Below are 22,228 nucleotides of genomic sequence, written 5' to 3' on the forward strand. Positions count from 1 at the left end.
GGAATTTCCAGGGCTTGGAAAGCAGGAGTCTATCAGCATCTTTGAAATAGAATGTTAATAAAGTTTTGTTAATAGCGCCCACTAAACTACAAGTCCCGGCTTCCTCCTAGAAAGTGACGAATCACGTGGCCGGCTAGGAATCCGGAAGTCTGGCCCGCTTGTCTAATCACGCCGGAGAAACCTACAAAGTGGCGCCAGACTGGCCAATCCTGCGGATGTTTGTTCCAAGCCCAGGCCGGGTCCCGCCTCCTCGCGCTGCGCTGACTGGTCGTTAGCGGATACGGTGGCTGTAGAGGCGGTGACCGCGGCTTTTCCCCCGCTCTGCGCCCGGTGCCGTGCCCGTCTCGCGGCTCCGATTCCACCATGGCTCCCAAAGGCGGGCCCAAGCAGCAGTCCGAGGAGGACCTACTCCTGCAGGATTTCAGCCGCAACCTCTCGGCCAAGTCCTCGGCGCTTTTCTTCGGGAACGCCTTCATCGTGTCCGCCATCCCCATATGTGAGCGCTTGGAGCGAGACGGGCTGGGCTGGGCTGGGCTGGGCTGGGCTGGGCGGGGACGTGGCAAGGCCGTGCAGAGGGCGAGGCGTGCGCCGGAGCCTGTGCTGTCCCCCAGGTCCCCCTGGACTCGGGGGCTGCACGCAGCCTCTGTTGGCCTCCGTGATCTGTCCGGGGTCGTGGTGGGTGGCATCCCAGGAAAGTCATTATAGCACGTTGGAAAAGTAGGCTAGCTCATTCCCGGGCCTCAGGTCTGCGGATTGTGAGTTACTGGTTCTGGGATGGCGGCCTCAAATCTGTATTTCAACCAACACCCGGCTTAAGATCTTGTGATGCTAACAGACATATCGCCTGTTCTCCCCCAGCCCCCTCGCCCCGTATAACTATCGTTTGCTGTTACGGGATCTTAAACTTTTTACTTGCTTTCGAGAAACTCATGAATTAGGTTAGAGACATTAACACTCGCACCGAATTGTAAATGTAGCTTTAGAACCGGTTCACACAGAACATTATTTTCCGAAAGAAGTTGAACCCGTGCCAAGGCCCCAAGCTCTACTGTGTTTAAACTTTTTAATAATTCTGTTAGAGCAATTCTAGAATTCTTACTTGAATGGAAAAACTTTACAGCCTTGGCCAAGGTTGTTTTTAGAGTTTAGGGATTCCAAATGTCAATTTCCTCTCCCCTACATTTTTGCACTGTTGTTGGGCAAATCCAGATATATTTTCTCTCCTGACTTTATAAAACCTAGCGTGCAGTTAACATGGTTCACTGACCGCACTGTGCGTTGCCTTGATTTCAGAGAACAGCCACGTCAGCGTGTGAAATCTGGTTTGGGACTACACGTGGAGTCTCGGAATGACTTGTAGTTAGTGTGATAGTACCCTTAAGAATGAAATTTGAAGTCTGAATCGTGATTTTGTTGAGCTAGAGTTCTCATTCTAGAAGCAGCAGAAATCTCATCATGGACTAGTTATAGGAAGATTACGGTTTTCAAGTATTCTGAACTAGAAACACTTGAGACTTAACTTTTTCCTGGATATCACACTTAGGAAGTTCTTCTTACACTGTATTGGATTCCCTAATCCGGGCTGTATTTTACCAGGTTTAGCTATAATCACTAATAACTCAGCAGGTTTTTGTAACTGGGTGGTAATGTTTTCTTTCTGTATTCCCCACCCCCTTTTATCTTAATTCAGGGTTATATTGGCGAATATGGCATATGGATCTTATTCAGTCTGCTGTTCTGTACAGTGTGATGACCCTAGTAAGCACTTACTTGGTGGCCTTTGCTTACAAAAATGTGAAATTTGTTCTCAAGCACAAGTAAGTATATTTCTCAAGTGAAAGTAAATATTGTTGCATTTTTATATACTAGGGTGACTTCTGAAAGACCGTTTGTGTGTGTGTGTTTTGGTAAGCATTAATTTGAGATATAGTTTTATGTATATTTGGGGGGAGATATGTGTATCTATATTTGGATTCATTTGAGATACATGTGTATGTATATACACATATATGTTTATATTTGGGGGGAGATAGATGTGTATGTATGTTTGGATTAATTGGAAATATATGTGTATGTATATTTGGGGGGTATGTATATATGATTGCAAAATATGTAATTATAAATAATGGTATGAAGGAAGAGCGACTAACTGAAAAGCAGAGACAGTCTGCTAACAGTGCTATGGAAGTGGGTGTTGAGGTTGGAATTAGAACACTTGAGTACTAGCCTTAATCATGGGGCTCAGAAAAGCAAACCCACCAAGTAAATTAACATTTTAAAAGTCAAATGGAATTCTGGAAAGAATTGTTCTGGACTCTCCATGTAGAATTTTTGGATGTGAAAGAAGTGGTCCTTTTTTCTTTTACTCAGCCTTGACATTTTTAATGCTAATTAGGCTACCATATTTCCTCTGTTTCTTCCTTCATTTTGTCATGTCACTCTCCTAATAACTCTTCATGACATTCTCTTTTCTAAAAGTATTAAAACCAGATTCTTCCAGACCCTTGGAATGTGAATCCTCTGCCTCCTACCAATCAGGCCTCATCTTTTAGCATTGGGGCTTAGGGCTTCCGACTCAGCCTTTAAACACGACTCCTCTCCTCCCTCATTTAGAAACATCTCCCTTTCTTTCCATTCTTACATGTCTGTTATTTTAAGCCTTAGGAATCATTTCCAGAGAAGTCCTAACTGCCTTTATTGTTCCTGTGTCAAGCTTTCTGGTGATGAGGAGCAGAAACACCTTGAGGTGATTTCAGTTAACAGGGATTATTGTAAGCCTCCCCACTATTGTCCTGAATCCTTAGGAGTCTAGGTTGTGCCTGACAGTTGCTGGAACAGCTAAATCCAGGTCATCTCTGTTGTTTTCCTGCTTGGCAGCCCCTCATCACCAGCTGCCATTTCAGAATTCAGCCCATCTCGGCCTCTGCTTTCCTGGGCTGTCCTTCTCATGAGGCATGGCCGTCTGTGGATAGTGAAGTCCTCAGAGTGGGTGTTTTGCATGACCCATCCTTTGTGCTTCCCTTGGACCTTGGTCTCTTTGGGACCTAGTGTTCTTCACTTGTTCTACATATAATTTTTCACTCACCTTTTTGGAGTCAAAAATCATGCTCTTTCCCCTCAGTTTTACTTCCTGCTTCTTGAGGACAGCTTCCATGTCCTTTGTTTATTTCTCTTACACTAGTTAATGATACATTTTGTTTAGTTCAGTGAAATTTCAGTGATCTCTGCCTGTAATGTGGAAGACTTGGGTTCAGTCCCTGGGCAGGGAGGATTCCCTGGAGAAGGGAATGCTTACCTACTCCAGTGTTCTTAAATGGAGAATTTCACGGACAGAGGAGCCTGGTGAGCTACAGCATGGGGTTGCAACGAATTGGACAAAACTGAACGACTAACATTTACTGACTTAATAGGATCTCTGAGTGGAATTATTTTTTAGTCATCATAGTTTTGGTCTAATATTAAATATTGCTACTGACATAAAAACTACAGATTGGTAAGACTGTTAAGGCTTCAAGAGCCAGCAAGATGCTGAGTGTGGGTAGGTGTTGGTGATAGAGGGAATGGCTAGAGTCTATAGTCTGTATTCCAGTTCCCACTCTGCTTCTCTTAAGTGCAGACCCTTGGGCCTGCATTTTGTCTTTTGAGACTTCAGATTTCTGGGCTGTAAAATGGGAGTACTAATGGTACCTCTGGGGATGGTCAGGGTTAAATATGGTACATGCAACAAAGTGTAGGCCATGGTGTTTGGCACGTAATAAATGTTTGTGTGCAGTGTTGGAGAGGTTGGAGGTGAGAGAGCCCATAGGAATTTCTTTTAACATGGTATGATTTTTAAGATGTTTATGAAGACTTTTTTTTTTTTTTAATCTCAGTTGGCTGGGTGCTGGGCCCCTGGATTTGCCTCTGTCTTGTTTCAGAGCATTAAGCGCTGAGGGAGATTTGTTTGCTGAGAGCACTGAGATGGAGGGTAGGGCTGAGTTGTAATAAACCTACAGTGTAGTTGTTAATGTCTTTTTAGGCAAGTATAGAATTTTAGACATAGAAGAGAAATTAGTTATCTCGGTAAGTGTCTTCAGGACAGATGATTGACTATTTGTCTGAGAGATGCCTAGAGCCAGCTCTTTTGAAAATAGTTTATTCTTACGTCCTAGCATCCTGACAGTTGAGGTGCGTGCGTGCGTGCGTGCGTGCGTGTGTGTGTGTGTGTGTGTGTGTTTTCCCCCCTCTGCTCAGCTAAGAAAGGTTTTTGCTGTAAACTGTCCATTTCTTATCAATTGGCCTTTCTTAGAAAAAAGCAGTCTTATGTGAAGTTCAAGAAACATTTAATGAGTTCCTTGGATTTGCTGGAGATTAAGAGATGAGAATCTCTGCCTGCAGAACAGAATTTTACGTAGTACAATGAGTCAGGGATAGCAGGGCTTTATAATGTTCTATTTAGTGTCTTAAAGTAGCTCTTGAAACAGCTACCTGCTCCCTTAGCTGCTATTTTCTTTACATTTCAGAACCTGTTTCCTTTTACCTATTTTCTAACTGGTTTTCCTCCCTCCAGTGACCAATTTGTGGAAAAATACATTAGTCAAAGTTGACTAAAGATTTTGTTTTTAACAATGTCACTTCTAACTTGATTATTGAGTGAGAGATAGATAAAACCAACCCAGACTTGGGGCTTCTCAGGAGGTTCAATGGTAAAGAATCCTCCTGCCAATGCAGGAGGTGCAAGAAACGTGGGTTCGACCCCTGGGTCAGGAAGATCCTCTGGAGTAGAAAATGGCTTAATTTGTAGCCCAGAAGCCCATGTTGTTGAAGGTTGAAAGCTATTGCTGTTCATGATCTTGGGCTTTTCAGGAATCCATCCTGATTTTTCCCCAGTTTTCCTCGGTCCACGGACCAGAAGTTAATGTAGTGTAGTTATGGGGGATCGGAACATAGATTGAACGGATGTCTGTCTCTATGGTCTACATCTGTGGCTTGTTTAATACATCTCAGTATTGTGTTGAAAGTTTTCTTAGTGAGACTTTATAGGTAATTGCTGTATTTTGCTTGTGATCTATGTTTATGGGTAGTCAGTTTGTCCTATATTATGAAAAGTAAATCATCAAATTTAAATGTCTAATCTTTGGGGAGGCTTTTGTATTTCATCACAGGTTAAATTTTATCTTCTCTTTCACTAGCAACCCCATCTGATAAAATTTATCTCGTAGATTTTTTTTTTTAGGATTATGTCTTTTTTTTTTTCTTTATCTGACTCATCACTGAATATTCTTACCTGATTTCTCAAATGACACTTTCAGCATTTTCTGGCTGATTCCATATTATCTCTTGGTGCAGCTCTTAAACCAGTAGTTTATTTAACAAACTGCTATGGTCAGTCCTTCACCAGGTGGTAATATTTCTTTTTAGTGATATTCCTCTTTTGAATAGAGTTAAAAGCTTTACTTTAAGATTTTAGATTTCTCTAAGCTTAATTTTCTCTCCTGTTATATATTGGAATTGAAATCATGTGTCATTTACTAGTGCCTTAACAAATTTATTTGTGGAACAGTTAATTTATGAGTTAAAACAAAGTGGAGCTATAATGATTCATAACTAAATTGTGCTAATAGCATTTGACTTCTATTTCCATATTGAATACCTAACTTTGGAAAATTCTCCCTTTTAAGCAGAATTCAGAACACATCACTAATAAACCACATCTTGGAAGTTTCTTGAACTCCCTCTCTTTTGGCTAGTATAGTGTAATAAGCTTGGAACTTTCTGTCCAGCTTGTTTTCTTGAAATGTAAAGTATGGTACAGTTGCCAGTACAAGCTCGGAGTACAGAGTGTTTCTGAGAGGGAGCAGTGTTCACTCCTGGAGCATGTGGAGACTCTTTTTCTTTTCCTTTCAGAGTAGCACAGAAGAGGGAAGATGCTGTCTCCAAAGAAGTGACTCGGAAACTCTCTGAAGCTGATAATAGAAAGATGTCTCGGAAGGAAAAGGATGAAAGGTTTGACTCCCTAATTAAAGTGTTTGTGGTAACCAGAAAGGCGGGTATTTGTAGAAAATAAAGTTCTTTCTGTTTCTGCTTAAAGAACACGGGTATCAGAATTGTCTGAGAGAAACGTTGGTGTTGTACAAGTTGTGGTAATGAGGATAATTGACTTTTTGAGTGTTTATTACCACCAGATACTTTCCTCCAGAGAGCCCCACGAGGTAGGTACTGTTGTTTTCTCCACTTTACGCCTGAGGAATCTGAGGTACAGAAAGCTAGGGTATGTTGCTCCAAGGTCATGGGTTAGTGTGTGGTAAGGCCAGAGGAAGAGCACAGGCAGTCTGGCATGAGCTTGTACTCCACTGCTCTGCCGGATTTGGGAGCGTGCGGAGCTGTGTGCAGTGCTTGGCTTTGCCGCGCATTAGCTGTGTGACCTTCAGGTATCACCTAACCCCTGTGTCTGAAGGCTTTACATTGTGTTCCCTGTAAGCATTTTCAGGTGGTGGTATTTCTGCTCCTGAACTTCCCTGGGCACATCTGGTTGTTGGTCATCTGCATTGCTTGGGAAAAAGAAAAGAATTAGGTTTGTCTCCTGTTGCCCAATTCTTTGCCATATTTATGAGCGCCATCCCCAGTTTTTCCTGCCGGCTGCTGTTAGAAGTCTAACGAACAGGCTAAGGTCTGAATACAAGTCTCTGAAAGATTGAATAAACTTGGCGCTTAAGAGTTGCCAGATGGTTTAACAAAGTCATAAGTTGAGCCTGTTTTCATGGATCTTAAGTTTTAGTGTCCATAAGGTGCTTTGTAAAATAGAATTTTTATCCCACTTTGCTCCAGAAAGACTTTGTGGGGACTTAAAATATTAAATTGCATATAAAACAGAGCAGTACAATTTTAAAAGATCAGAAACCGATGATAAGTAAGAAGAGGTGGATAAATGAGGACCTCAGGGTTAGTTGCAGCAGTTGGCCACAGAACTTAGCTCTGAGCTTCCAAGTGTCAGAGGGCACGTCTGAGGTCATCCAGCTTTCATTGTTGGATGAGAATGTCCTTCTGAAGAGAAACTTTCCTGGCACTGAATCTTGGACAGACTTTATCAAATGGGTCCTTACGTAAGGGACACAGAGTAACTTAATGAACAGTGTCTTCTACAGTGGTTTTGGACAGGCACCAAAACATTATTGAAGTGATTATGTCCTATGAATCCTTCATAAAACTGAAGGAACACTATTAAAGTCCTCAGAGCAAATTCCTGTGTTTTAGGGAGCAGCCTTAAGGACTTCTGGCTCTGTGTAACTTTTTGATCACAAATTTTTGCATAGGGATAGATACTAGAGAATCTAGACCACTTTTTTAAACCTTTTTATTGAATTACAGTATTTATTAGAACAGTGGTTTCTAAATTGGAGTGCGCTTCATCATTACCCAAATTTCAAAGTGCTTTTTATAAGCTTGTACAATCTTAGAGGTTTTAGACGACTAATTATATCAGAGATGGCAAGTGGGTCTCTCTGCCCACTGCAGACTTCCTGATTTGGTCTGGTACTTGCTCTTCATCCTGGGATGTGTCTCAGAATCTTTCACAGCATGGAAGAAAGGTAGTCCTCACCAGCAGATCATTTGGAATTGGAAATGAAGCCTCTTTGCCATTGGCTGGATCAGATATTTCAGATTAGGGTGAAGTGGAGGTTTATTGATACTTAAAATTCAGAGCAGCAGAAAATTATAAAGATCTGTTCTTGCCATCAGTAGGGATTTGTGCTGTTTGTAATTGTGGCCTCTCACAAAGGCCACACTGGATACAGTTGTACCAAGGTCTGTAGTCAATTTTGATGCAGTACCTGGATCCACGACTCCCTTAAAGATCTAGTGTTTTTTTCTCTCAAAAGACTAGTTGTTTCCAAGAGATTAAAGAGAAAGCTTATCGGCATGTTTCTACCCAGATGGGTATCTCTCGAAGCTCCATCTAGTCATTTGGAATATCAATTATGTGCCACTTTGAACTGCTTTTCCATCTATGCAAGGATGGAAACTAGCAGAGGAAGATCAGATTCATTAATACTTGTCCCAGGATATGAGTGTTATTTCCCCTTGACTTACTGAATGGTCCGTTGTTAGTATTATCAGATTATAAGACTTGCTGAGTATGGTCTCAACTTCTCTCCTGTTTTAGGAAGTACTCCTTGGACAAAGGACTACTTGAGAAGTGCTCTCTCAAACTAGGTTTCCTACCAGTGAGGCCCTGGCAGAACCTCTGCTGATGAGGGGGATCGGGAGTCCTAACCTTCTTCAAAATAAACCAGGATATGGCTGGACTAGAAAAAGTTCTGAGAGCTGCCAGACAGTCCTGACTGGGTATACCCCCATGTAACTCATGGCCTTTGGGAGCTGGGACAACCCAGACAATTGAACCACTCTTTCATGAAAAACCTGTTGAAGTTAGTTCTGATTCAGGGTTTGGCAGGGAGTTCGGGAGAAGCGCTGTAGTAGAGATGGGATAATTTAATTGCCAACAGTAAAGTCATGCCTGTAGCCTATTTAAGGAGCCTGTCTTCACTGGGTCTTGTGCCAAAGTCTTAAAAACAGTGTTTTGTAGCATTAAACCATGTAGAGACTATGAACATTTCTGGACCGGGCTGGTGTTTTCTTTGATCATTGATAGAATGGAATATTGTATTAATTCCAAATCATGTATTTTTAAAATTTACATTTAAACCTCTCTGAAATCAGAAGCTGCTTTACAGTTGATAGCTGCATTTAATATAAGGTCCTTCACATCTCCCAAATTTTACAGTAGACTAAGATTTACTAAGTTGATGGTATCCACAGAATCAAGAAAACATGGTATATATATTAGAAACCACAAATTTCTTCCGTTGAAGACAAGGTGCTAATACCTTTCATTTAGCTCCTTTACAGCCAGGCTTGTTGACTTTGCATTACAACAGCTGGTGAATAAAACAATGACATTAGCCATTGTGCTAGCCTTAGCATTAGTTGGGGGTACCATCTGACCCCATAGTAATGTATTTTTCTGGAGGAGAAAGCATCAATGGCAGTGACTTTGAGCCTTTTAGATGACCCACAGTAAAAATATTTTACTATTTGACCAAATACTTTTACATACACACACATAAATGTTCCAGAGAACAAAGTTACTGCCCTATTGTATGTGATGCACTTGCCACTTTTCTGGTTTTTTTCCTATTCCTTTTTTTTTTTTAACGTGTTGGTCACAACCCACCCAGTAATTTTTCCTGAACAGTGGATCTACTCCGTTGATTTCATATCCCATTACTAGGTTAGAACCTACCTACTCGTTTAAAAATTGCATTACAGAGTTAATTAACTGAGCAGAATAAAGACCCCCTTATTCACAGGCACCCTGGAACTTCCTATTGCCCCTGTGAAACGGTAAAAGAAAAGTGGATTAAATAAAAAGTAATGGGTTTCACGGGAGTAAAAATTCCTAATGATCAAGCAGATTCTTAGTTCAAATTAAATAAAGATGGCTAAAGAGAGTCACAGACAAGTCTGTTTCTGTGACGTGACAGCTGGTTTTGTCCATGGGCTTGTCTTAAGGTGTAACATTGAAGGGTGAAATCTGTAGACTGTAGAGAGTTTCACGGAGAAGGCAATGGCAACCCACTCCAGTACTCTTGCCTGGAAAATCCCATGGACAGAGTAGCCTGTAAGGCTGCAGTCCATGGGGTCACTGAGGGTCGGACACGACTGAGCGACTTCACTTTCACTTTTCACTTTCCTGCATTGGAGAAGGAAATGGCAACCCACTCCAGTGTTCTTGCCTGGAGAATCCCAGGGACGGGGGAGCCTGGTGGGCTGCCATCTATGGGGTCGCCCAGAGTCAGACACGACTGAAGTGACTTAGCAGTAGCAGTAGAGAGTTTCAAGCCTGCAAACGGGCGAGAAAGCCCTTTCAGGCTGCTAATCAATAGTTTGTTTTTGATGAGTATCTAGAGAAAGATGCCTATTTTGGTTGCTGATAAAACCAAGCTAATTGTGATTAATCAGTTCCTTCCTCCAAAGCTTAAACTGCTGGGAAAAAAGGTAATATACCCAGCTACGTGAGCATCGATAACTGTTAATTCCCTGACCAGGGACTGAACCCAGGCCCTGGCATTGAAAGCACTGAATCCTGACTACTAGACCACCAGGGAATTTCTGAGCATCGATAAAATGAAATATCTTTTTTAGTAGAATAAAGGGGACAATGCTGACTGAATTTAATATTAACACATTCTGCCCAGAACACTTAAAGAAGAACTTAATCTTACAAATCTTACAATGAGCTAGAACCGTGTGGTATGTAACATTTTTAGTGCCTACTGAAAAACTAAATGACTTGTTTCTGTGTCCACAGAATCTTGTGGAAGAAGAATGAAGTTGCTGATTATGAAGCTACAACATTTTCCATCTTCTATAATAACACCCTATTTCTGGTCTTGGTCATTGTCGCTTCCTTCTTTATACTGAAGAACTTCAACCCCACAGTGTATCCTTTTAAAGGTTGATTATCCTTTTTAGAAGTCTAAAAACAGTTCATTTTGGTTTTTATTTGTCTGAGTGGTTTTTGGTAACAAAAACTGCAAAGAGAGTCAGTGCCTTAATAAGCACTGTGACCTTAGGCATGTTTCTGGATGTTTAAAATAAGGGCTTTTGATTTGAAGTTCTTTTAGTTTTATGATCAAGACTTCATGATAAATAATGAGTATTGCAAAGCAGTCTTAAATATATAATGATGTTGTGTACCTGCCTGGTTTAAAAAAAACAAACATGCTAAGGAGCCAAAGCAAACTTGCCTTCTTTGACAGCTCCTGGCATAAGCCCTGTATCTGCTGGTACTTTGGGGCTTTGGGCTTGGGTGGATAGCCAGTGGAGTTAAATTGGCACATTTTATAACAGCTTAATAGTGTTTCAGGTTGCTCTTAAATTGAGCTTTTGGGCAAGAATCAGTCTTCTCTTTTTAAGGTAATTTATTAAAAGTGTTATCCAGGAATGTGTAGCCAAATTTTCAACAGTAGGAGATTCTGATGTAATAAAATAGCAGATACTCTCCAACTTTTATCTTCTGGGAATACTGGAGTGATTTCCCCCAAACACTCTAGTCCTGAGACTGAGAGTAGCTGCAAACTTTGTGAACCTCCTTGCTTTCACAGGCCTGCTGTGGCCAAAACACTGATGGACAAGGAACACTTATTTTTCCTCTGCTGTTGATGCGGGGGCTGGTAAGGAAATCAAGCCTCCTCTTGCTCCCTGTGTTCTTTGATCAGCTCTTTTCCTGAAGGTTAAATGGAATTCAGATGTTTTCTTTGTGATCATGTGTTCTAGGTTTGTCTCAAGTGTTTTCTGTTGGAACGTATTTCCTGTGAATGTTCTTCATTCTTGGTAGTCTGCTCTCTGGTAAATTGTATTTGCAGACAATGGGGCTGCACATGATTGTCGTTAGACAGCCTGTCAGGAGGAAAACAGTACATTCCAAGGAGGTGGGTTCTTTCTGTTTTGTTGAAAACCAATTTGGGGTTGACTTTTCCTTAACATTGAATTCTTACAGGAACTACATTTTGTCCATAAGTGCTTCCTCAGGCCTCATCGCCCTCCTGTCTACTGGCTCCAAGTAGACTGCCTCAGCTTTGCCAGCCCCTCCTCCCCACCGCCCCGACTTTGTATCTATGGGTGGCCTGTGATGTGGAGAAATAGCAGGGTGGTCGGGGTGGAAGACACACAAGCTGTTTTTATAAGTCTGGAGTTTGAGGGTTTAAAAAACCCAACAAAATGTAATTCAGTATTTGTTTATTGGCTTTTTTTTTTTTGACAGATTGTTGAAATTAAATGAATTGAAAGGGAAACTCAGAGTACCAGGACATTTGTTAAAAGGCAAAAAGTGTTGCAATGTGTTATAATCACAAGAGGAGAAAATAACTTGTTTCCTTGATTTGTCAGAGGTCACAGTAACCTGGACTGAGCTGTTGTTATTTATAATAGTAGCAAGAAGTTAATAACTGGTTCTGTGTGTTCCAAGCACAATATTACAACTTTTTTTTTGTTTTGAGCCATAAATATCAGAGTGAATCGTCTCCCTCTGGGGGACTGCACAGAGCATCATGCTTGCAAGTCTCTGACTTTGTGATTTGAAATAACTCAGTTAAAACATGGTTTCTCCAACTGGGAGAAGAGAAGCTTGTGGAAAAGGGGTGTGTGTGTGTGTGTGTGTGTGTGTGTGTGTGTGTGTGTGTGTGTGTGTGTGTGTGTGTGTGTGTGTGTGTGTGTGTGTGTGTGTGTGTGTGTGTGTGAAGAGAAGCTTGTGGAAAAGGGGTGTGTGTGTGTGTGTGAAGAGAAGCTTGTGGAAAAGGGGTGTGTGTGTGTGTGTGTGTGTGTGTGTGTGTGAGAAGAGAAGCTTGTGGAAAAGGGGTGTGTGTGTGTGTGTGTGTGTGTGTGAAGAGAAGCTTGTGGAAAAGGGGTGTGTGTGTGTGTGTGTGTGTGTGAAGAGAAGCTTGTGGAAAAGGGGTGTGTGTGTGTGTGTGTGTGTGTGTGTGTGTGTGAAGAGAAGCTTGTGGAAAAGGGGTGTGTGTGTGTGTGTGTGTGTGTGTGTTTGTGTGTTTTCTAAGAATAAAGGCAGCCAAGGTAATAGCCTAAAAATAGTACCCAGGCATATGAGAGTTGTCCTTTGGGGTTAAAAGCACACACTGTTCAGCTCTGTAGCATTAGCCCTGGGTGGGTGTCCAGGGAGGTTAGCTCAACCCTCCCATGTTGGTTTGACCTGTTAAGAGAATGGAATCATTGTTTCCTTTTGACCAGGGTCTCACATCACTGGAGGAATGTTCAGTAAGAGAGTCTCTTTCCTGAATATTGACGTGTAGGAGACCAGTGATTTTTGTGATCTTAGTTCTGGAATTCTAAAAACTCTCCAAGGAATTACAGTGGTTTTGGTACTGCTCAGCATTTTTCCATGAGGACTTTCATACATTTGACCTTTTAGTCCACAAGTTCCCAAAATGAGTTGTAAACAAAATACTGATCTTTTCAGTCCTGGTGCGTCCAGCCAAGAGCAGACTCCTTCATTTTTTAGCCAGTGTGTTTATAGGTGATTGTTTTTGTGTTATTTGAAAAAGTTTGAACTTTTCTTGAACTTTCATCACTTAAAAGGTCATGGACTCACAGGTGATACTAGCTTTTGACCACATTCAGTACCTTTCTATAAGCAGTTTGTTCTTATTGTTGTTTAGGTGCCAAATTGTATCCAACTCTTTGTGACCTCAGGGACTGTAGCTCACCAGGCTCCTCTGTCCATGGATTTTCCAGGCAAGAATACTGGAGTGGGTTGCTGTTTCCTTCTCCAGGGGATCTTCCCGACCCAGGGATCGAACTTTACCATTTGGCTATCCCATTCTACAAGCAATACCTCAAAGGAAATATATTCCCAGTTTCTAATCTTAACTTTGTTTTCCACTTCTGAATTTAAGGTAAATGTTGCATTCACTATCTATAGAAAGATATTCACCAGGAGTTATCTTCCCTTTCCATCTGCTGGGAAGTTTTGGGAGGTCACCTAAGAACCTGGAAGGAAAATGAGCTAGGATTACATTTGCCTAGTGACCCAGATCATCATTGTTTTCTGCTGAGGATTATAATTCATCATGGCTTCTAGAAGTTTGCAGTCTTTTACTTTTCTCTGGTGCATTGTTACCCGTGCCGTCACTGAATAATATGGAGTGGATGGGGGAAAAGTCAGAAGTAGCCTGCAAAGTGTTAATAAGAGTTAATATGAGAATTAATTATGTTTTAACTTTTTTTCCCTGTTGATTAATGAGTCAGTAGTTTGACTGGTGGCCTGCTGTTTATACCAAATGTATCTGCTTATTTGACAAAATCACTGTTTAACAAGCCACCAGTATTTACTACTTTGTTACCAAAGTTGGGCCAATTTTTTACCTGTAATTTTTAACATGCAGGTAAAAAAATTGCCACTAGATGGCAGTGCCTGTACAGATGGGAAAAACTTAGTGTTATAATACAGTATACCTGAGATGGGGTGCCGAAATAGGGCATCAGTGTTACATTCTTAGTAAAGTGTCTCTTGAATTAATAAACTGAGTAATTTGTAGGAAAGTGAGGAAGCAAAATTTGGTTTTGTTCCTGAATTGTTCCTAGGGCACTTTTTGTTTTTAATCATAGTAACAGTTGCTATACCGTTAGATAAACTCCTGTGTATCTGTTTCTGATGGTTCCACAGTTTCCATTAGGGACTCACCATGCAGTGCTTTACTGTTGGGAGCAGCAAAACCTTTCCCCCAGCCCTCTCCACATCCTCTGGAAAGACTAGCACACAGAATTACGACATACTGGATCTGGCTTAGTTAGTAAAAATCAGCTGTAGAATTTTTATCTTAAAAACACCCCATATCCAACACCAGGAGAATTAAAGAGGCTTTACTCTAATTGGGATTCAGAGTGATTTAATTCCAGTTTTGACACCCCTTGTGATAAGTGTGATAAGTGCTGGAACATTTTACATTTCCCTGTTTTTAGTTTCTTCATTTATTATAACTTAATAAGAACTTGGGTTGAAATAAGTCTTAGCCGGTAAAAATTTACTGCCTGACCTATTTGGTATATTATTCTAACTTGGCTAGAATAATTTGAAACAAGTTTGAAGTTAACAAATACAGAGGTTGGATTTATACTCAGATTTCTTGTGAAAGGTTGTGCTTTTGTTTTTTTTTGGCTGCACCACAAGCCTTGAAGGATCTTAGTTCACCAAGCACGGATCAAACCCAAGCCCTCTACATTGGAAGTGAGGAGTTTCAGCCACTGGACCGCCAGGGAAGTCCCCATAGCCAAGCTTTTTTAACTTAAAAAGTCACACACTGTTACTTTAAAGCTAAAAAAGAAAATCACCCCTGAAAGACCTCTAGACGGGAGCACAACATACTGGATTCTAGGCCTGGTTCTGCCATTAGCTTGCGTATGAGTTGGGGTCCTTTAATGTCATGAAGTCTGGGTTCCTCTTTTGCAAGGAAGGGGATGGCCCCAAGGATGGCGAAGGCCAGCCGAAGCCCGGACATCTCTCCGGTGACCCCTGGTGCACACTATGGATGAAGATGAAGTGGCAGTTCTTAAAGTGGGAAGCCAGACACAGGGCTTCTAGTTTTTATTTCCCTTGGCTGAAGTTTCGGTATGTGGCTGGCTGCCACCCAGGTTACCCTTTGGAATGGTATGTTCTCTGCCAAGGAAGTCTTTCCAGAAAAGAGAAGAAAATGACAGTGCATGTGGAAATTTTTCTTAAGGATAAAATTGTGAAATGTATTTATCTAGTATATTCACCATGGCAGATGATTTGAATATAAAACGAGATGTTCCCATGTTCAAGCAGTAATGTTTAATTTGCAGTTTTTTTTTTAAATAATTATGTATCTTTATTTTTGGCTGTGCTGGGTCTGCATTGCTGCGTGCAGGCTTTCTCTAGTTGCAGAGAGCAGTGGCTTCTCGTGGAGCATGGGCTGTAGAGTGCGAGGCCTCAACCGTGGTGCATGGGCTTAGCTGTTCTGCGTCATGGGGGATCTTAGTTCCTGGACCAGGGATTGAACCCATGTTCACTGCGTTGGCAGGCAGCTTCTTAATCACTGGAGCACCAGGGAAGTCCCTACAGGTTCTTTTAAATGAGTTTGAGAACCTTTAACCTTAGTACCGAATATTTCTAAAATCCAAGGAGAAATATCTTTAGTAGCTAATCACTTTCTACATTAAGAGAAGGAAAGTTGGGGTTACAATTTAAATCTTTTTGTAAAGCTGTTTCTGTTAGGTATCATTCAGTGAGGCTTACCTGCCAGCATTATTTTTATTTAGATTCTTACTGCCTGTTTTATAAAGATGGAGATGTATATATATATATATACATATATATGGCCTTCTAGTGATAGACCAGATAAAAACTAATTGTGAGATTAAATGCATGTATGCTTTTATTACTCAAAGCAAATAAATTGCAGTTCTAATTAGATGACTTCAGCTCATTTATGCATACAGTAATTCACTGGATTGATTGAACACACAATGAACAACTGAAAAATGATCCATTTCCATTATTAATCTGATACTTTTGGACAGAAAACCCCAAAATTTGCTGGTATTTCATACTAACATTTTAAGATTTAGAAAACTATGAAATACATATCTGGAAATGATGGCAGAAAATAGCATTTTAAGCTGATAGTGTACTTCTGTAAGTCTCAGTGATTTCTACTTGGGTGGACCTGTTGGCCAGTAAATTAAATTAGAATTTTGTACATGCTCAGGTGTCCAAATAGAGATATAATGGACCTCCCCCCTTGACATACACCTTCAAACTGGAAGAAAGTTTTCTCCTTACAGGTACACACAGTATACTCAGGTTTTCTCTAGTGGTATATGTAGGTAGCCAATAGTGGCAGGGCTGGGTATACCTCAGCTGAGTGCCACAAGGCTAGGCCCCATTAATCCATGCAGAGAGGTTTCATGCATATAGTTTAATGCACATATAGTGATTATGGAGTCGGGAAGTTCTTTAACATTTGCTTTTCTTTGGGTGTGTTACTTTACCCAGCATATGTTGAGTAGTGACAGCATTTTCACAAAGCCCATGATTACTTTCATGTTAAAAACACCAAGCATTATGCTGTAAAATCCCAGTGCTAATTAAACAGCAAACATTTGCCCTTCTGGGTGTTTTTACAGGTTTACTTAACAAAAGTGAGCATGTGTATATTTGTTCTTAAAGCTCAAATATTTAAACTTGCAGAAGCTGTGCCTACAAGCAGTCAAAAAGAATAAAGCAGGTTTTAGTAAAATGTAGAAAAAAAATGAATACTTCATTGCAGGTACATTTTATTCAAAGCAAAGCTTCTGTAGTAGTGTAGTTCTCGCTTTCATAAATTAACCGAACTGTCTCTAGTTAAAGATGGGGGTCTTCATCCTCTTACCATCTCTCCGTGTAAATGAACGTATTATTATTAGAATTCTAACAGACGCTTTGGAGAAATTGCTATACAGGGCCATTTTGAGGCCAACGCTAAAAGGTAATGAAAGTAGATAGTTAATTTATGAAACAACGTGAATGTGAAAATAGAAAAAAAAAATTCAGTAAAATTGTTTCATCTGATTCTCTCAAGCAAGACTTCTGAGTGAACATAGCCTCCTCTTTCTGATGCAATCCACGCTGAATCTGTGGATTTTGTAATATATTCGTCCAACCTTTTTTAAGTTACTAAGTGCCTGAAGGGAATATGTCTTTTCCCTGCCATATACTTTGCCTAACCATGAGGTGTACAGAGCAATGTAAGAATAGGTGACTCCAGTCCAAGGTAAGAAAATAGAATGGATTTTCCTGTTTGTGAGTTTTTAGGTATGTTCATAATTTCAGGTGCACAGTGGTAGCGACAGCAGACACCTCAGAATCCAGGGACACTAGAGGTTGAGCAGTGGGCTGCTAAGTGATTCAAAACACTGGCTAGTAACACCATCCTGTACCTGTGTAGACCGCTGTTTCACCCATGCAGCTCTTTGGGGCCCATGCATTGCCTTAAGATCTATAGTCCTTTTTGCTGTAGGGCTTGTTGCGCAATATGTTATCAATCTCGTTTACCACGTGTGATGTCATCTTTGGGAGGACCTGAGAGCACAAGAACAAAGGATAAAGTCAGTACTTGGTACTTGAGTTTTGTCCTAAATGTTAAGTGACGTCATCTAGATTTGGATATGTTTACAAATCACCACTAAATGCTGCCTCCCCAGCAGACAGGAAGCTCCGTAAGGTCAGGGGCCTTGTCTGTCCACACTGCAGCTCTAGAGCCTGTAAGGGTGCTTGGCCCTTAGTAGGTGCTCGTAATTGTTGGTTGTCATAGAAATACAGAATACCTAGAGCAGCTCTGTCCAATAGAAATAAAATGAGAGCCATATATGTCATTTTAGATTTTCTAGTAGTCACAATAATAAAAGTGGAAAGAAGCAGGTGAAATTAATATACATTTTACTCCATTAGAGTTGAAATAGCATTTGAACTTGTAGTCAGTATAGAATGTAATTAAGATGTTTTACACGTTTTAAGTCTTTCAGACCCAGAATACATTTTACACTTAATTCCATTTAGATTAGCTGCCTTACACACAGTAGCCACGTGTGGCTGGAGGCTACAGCAGTGGACAGCATGGGTCTAGAGACTGAGATTCTAGCTGGTGGGCAGAACCCTGGTGAAGGATAGCCGCAGGTTAACTGGCATCCTAGGTTGATGGAAGAGCATGAAGTGAGAAGTCTGTGAATGGGCTGATAAAAGTGGGGAGAGAGTATGGGAGGCGTGGAGATGATGGGAAGAGGGAAGCTGTAAAGAATGGAAGGCCCTGAATGCCATTTTTTGGAGTTGGAACTTTATGCTGTAGGTGGTGGGGAACCTCTCAGGACTTCTCAACTGTGAATGACCCCATCAGACACCTGGACGTATTCTGAAGGATGAGTTGGAAGGAGATGGAAAGGGGATACAGATGTTAGAAATACTGTAATCGTAGCCAGACACTAAGAGCCTTAACTAGACAGTAGTGTGTGCGTACTCAGTCACGTTCGACTCGGTGACCCCATGGACTGTAGCCTACCAGGCTCCTCTGTCCATGGGATTTCCCAGGTGAGAATACTCGAGTGGGTTGCCATTTCCTACTCAACGGGATTTTCCCGACCCAGAGATGGAACCGCGTGTCTTGTGTCTGCTGCACTGGCAGGCAGATTCTTTACCACGGCATCACCTGGGAAGACAGTGGCGGGGGAGGAGAAAAGGAGTGACTCGAGAGAGGGTTTGGAGGCTGGTGGTGATCCCAAGACTGGGTGACTAGGAAGATACTGGTGTAGCTAACTGTAGAGAGACCACAGGAGGAGAAGTTAGGAGCATAAGAAATTTGGGGCGGGGGTGGATATACTGTGGTGAAGATGTCTGTAGGACCCCATGGAGAAGTGACTTGCAGGCAACCAGAAGTGCAGCTGTGGAGTTCAGTGGCAGTGAGAATTTGTGAGTTATTTGCACAGTCATGCTCACTGAAGCCCTGGGAAAGGATGAACTCATCTAGGGCCGGCTAGTGTTTATTGCACGAAGTGGGCCAAGGGCATGCATTGCACCACAAGACGAGACGAAGGCAGACTTTCTTGCAAGAATAGTCTGACCCTGTGTGGAGACCGTGGTGAAATACATTCACGGTGACCGACTGTGTGGTTTCAGCCTCACCCTCCGCTGCAGTCATGTTGGCCAGGGTGACCTTGTCTCCACTCAGTGCTCGCCTCGGGACCCTCAGGGCTTGGTTGGATGGCAGAGCTCTTTCCTCACTGCTCTGTAACATTTTCCTCTCTGAAGCTAAAGGAGAGTTTGGTTTCCCACCAGCTCTGGAGCCTCAGAGGATCTAAACTATTGTGCTGTTTAGAGTGAGACAACAGTGAAACTCAAATCTAGAAACTGGACTTGTCAGAAGTTTTGTGTCTAAAATATAGTGGGTTAGCCATGTGAGGAAAAGGATTCTTCATTTATTATACCAATAAGAGATCTAAACATCAGAAAAGTGAAATCATAAAGTACTTGAATAAAACATGAAATATATATATGTATACATATGGATGTATGTGTGTGTATATGCTTGTGTGTATGTGTGTGTATATATGTGTGTGTGTATATATCCATATACACACAAGACCTAAATATTCAAGAGAAGTCACACATTCAGCATTTTATGTGAAGTTGCCCCATTTTTTAATGTTGGCAACTATTTGAAAACATTTTCATCTACAGATCACACAAACATCCCACGAGCTAGCAGTTTTGCAGGCATAGTGTTATCGTGACTGCAGCAATTAGGTGAGGAAGGGTCTGGGTGGCACTGCAGGGCTGGCAGGTATTAGGGAAGTCCTCCCAGAACTGGGTCACTGTCGAGCCCGACCTGGGGGATGGAGCAGGATTTGGGAGTCTGGGGTGGTGGATACCGCAGGTGGAGGACCACTATTCTGGGGATTAGGACATCCTGGGGGAGGTAAGCGAGGGGGTGGGGGTGGGGGGAGATGAGCCCTGGATGGGAAGGCCCGACTGCTGAGAAGCCTGGACTTCTCTGAGTAGGTGGTGGGGAACCTCAGAGGGGCTTTAAGGCTGGAGGATGGGGACCTGTGCAGGAGGGCTGCCTGCAGCTGCGGCTTCTCTCCAGTCTGATCTGTTGAGGCCCTGATGGATAAATGCCCCTCCAGGTTATGCTCACCTTAGGCACATTCATTCCTTGGAGCAGCTGCCTTCCTTTGCCCATTACAAACTTCCTTCTATATAGCTCCAGACACTCCACTCTTATTCAGTCTCACCTACCACTGCTTGTAGCCCCCAGCCACCCAATCTACTCTCACTGTATGGAGGGGCCCAGTCACAGCTTGCCAAGGGCGGAATCTCTGGTGCTGGGCTCACGGGAGGTGGGGTAGGAAGGGAGAGGGGACAGTAAGCCCTCCAGGTAACAGCTCCCTGCTTGATAACACCCCCTTTCTCTTACCCTTAGAGCACGAAAGCCCCATCCTGCTAACACCCAGAGTTAGGGAGGAAATGCTTTGGGAAGATTACGGACTCAGTTCTTCTCTGAAATATATCTTTGGCTATCTGAAGAACTCCCACAAGCCAGGAGTTACCTCTTTATTTTTTCGTAGGTACCATCTCAAGCAGTACTAGCCTCCCCTTGGAATGACAGTGATCACTCCATTAGCATGATAGGAATCCTCAACTCCTCCCTCTTCTTGCCAAGCCATCCGCAAGCCATGTCTCACCAAAACCTATGGAATCCTTGCTAGTCCAGCCACCATCACCTGTCACCTGGATAACCCATCCTTGCCTTTCTTCATTTTGCATTTCACACAGCAGCCAAAGCAATCTTTAAAAATTCAAATAACAGTGTATCCCTTCTCTTGAAACCCTCCAAAGGATTTCCTATGAGTAGTACAAAACTCTGCCTGCTCTAGCGTTCTGTTTTGTGTGACCTGTTCCCTGCCTGTGGTCACCACCCTTTATGCTCACTGCACGTTGACCACATTAGCCTCAGGCTTGTGCTCCCTGGAGAAAAGCCAAGTGCCTTTCCATCCCAGGTTTCCCAGATGGCCTACTGGTAAAGAACCTGCCTGCCACTGCAGGAGATGCAGGCGACGCGGGTTCAATCCCTGGTTCAGGAAGATCCCCTGGAGGAGGGCATGGCAACCCACTCCAGTATTCTTGCCTGGAGAATCCCATGGACAGGGGAGCCTGGTGGGCCACAGTCCAAGGCATCACAGAAACGACTGAGTGCACGCACACACACACACTCTACAGTCCAAGGCGTCACAGTCAGAAATGACTGAGTTCACGCACACGCACACACACATACTCACTCCCCATCTCAGGGCCTCTACACTGCTCTTCCTTATGTCTGCTTTTTGCAGGGCTTTTCACATGCTGTGTCCTCCGCTTCCAGGTTTCAGAATATACATATTCCAAAGGGGCCTTTGGCAAGGACATTATCTCAAGTGGGCTCACTTGTTTCCCAGTTGGTCTCTATTAAAACACCGTCTTTCTTTCTTTATTTATCCCTTCTCACTTGAAATTATACGTCTATTATGTGCCTCTCCCACTGGAATGTCAGCTCCTTGCAGGTTGGGTGATACGTGTCTGCTTTTCTGTGGTGTGCCCAGTGCCAGCTACAGAGCAAGCTTGCTTAATTCACTTTCTCAGGCAGCCCGTGAGCTCTTGAGGGCAGTGACCTGTACTTAGAACGCTCTCTGCCTAACATGGTGCCAGACACAGAATAAGCACTCAATATGTATTGTTGATCAGTTGCTGTGTCGTGTCTGACTCTGCAACCCCATGAACTGCAGCACGCCAGGCCTCCCTGTCCTTCACTGTCTCTCAGACTTTGCTCAATATATTATTAGTGGAATTGAAATCACTGTATTGCATTTCAGTTCCTTTGTGTATAGACTGTTCCTCTGTTTCCTCCTCCTCATTGTGTAGCCTTTATCTGTTCCCAAAGCATAAGTGAAAATAAGAGAAGGTGGGGGTGGCTTTCATAAGAGGAGCATTCCCCAGGCAGAGACGGGGAACCCCACAATCCAGGAAGGGTTGTGGGGCGGGGGGTTTCTCAGAACCAGAGAGGCACGGGTGTTTACCCAGCTGCACAGCCCTAAGAAAGGGGATGATGGGTAGGAGGTTTTCACCTTGATCTCCAGCATATTCAGGGCT

General features: G+C 42.5%; 2 protein-coding genes across 6 annotated transcripts in view; one reads left to right on the top strand and one right to left on the bottom strand.

The window, feature by feature from the left end:
* The first annotated feature begins 272 nt into the window (after positions 1-272).
* Positions 273-12,169, top strand: SSR3 (signal sequence receptor subunit 3). Its single transcript, XM_068965792.1, has 5 exons — positions 273-496; positions 1,691-1,817; positions 5,887-5,985; positions 10,352-10,483; positions 11,543-12,169. The coding sequence occupies exons 1-5, from the start codon at positions 364-366 to the stop codon at positions 11,607-11,609; spliced, it is 558 nt and encodes a 185-aa protein (XP_068821893.1). The 5' UTR covers positions 273-363; the 3' UTR covers positions 11,610-12,169.
* Positions 12,170-16,585: 4,416 nt separating this feature from the next.
* Positions 16,586-22,228, bottom strand: part of KCNAB1 (potassium voltage-gated channel subfamily A regulatory beta subunit 1) — a 458,084-nt gene continuing 452,441 nt past the window's right edge. For all 5 annotated transcript variants that reach the window (XM_068992310.1, XM_068992110.1, XM_068992193.1 and 2 more), the window contains one exon: positions 16,586-17,635. In XM_068992310.1, the coding sequence (XP_068848411.1) occupies positions 17,546-17,635 (90 nt within the window). In that variant the 3' untranslated portion in view covers positions 16,586-17,545. The remainder of the gene's footprint in view (positions 17,636-22,228) is intronic.

Source organism: Capricornis sumatraensis, chromosome 1 (assembly GCF_032405125.1).
Source record: "Capricornis sumatraensis isolate serow.1 chromosome 1, serow.2, whole genome shotgun sequence".
NCBI classification, from domain to species: Eukaryota; Metazoa; Chordata; class Mammalia; order Artiodactyla; family Bovidae; genus Capricornis; species Capricornis sumatraensis.

Bases quoted from the DNA above. Each gene is read 5' to 3' on its own strand.
- SSR3 (XM_068965792.1), top strand. From the start codon at position 364: ATGGCTCCCAAAGGCGGGCCCAAGCAGCAGTCCGAGGAGGACCTACTC. The intron at 1,818-5,886 runs GTAAGTATATTT...TTTTCCTTTCAG, and splicing joins AAATTTGTTCTCAAGCACAA to AGTAGCACAGAAGAGGGAAG. The intron at 10,484-11,542 runs GTATCCTTTTAA...GAATTCTTACAG, and splicing joins AAGAACTTCAACCCCACAGT to GAACTACATTTTGTCCATAA.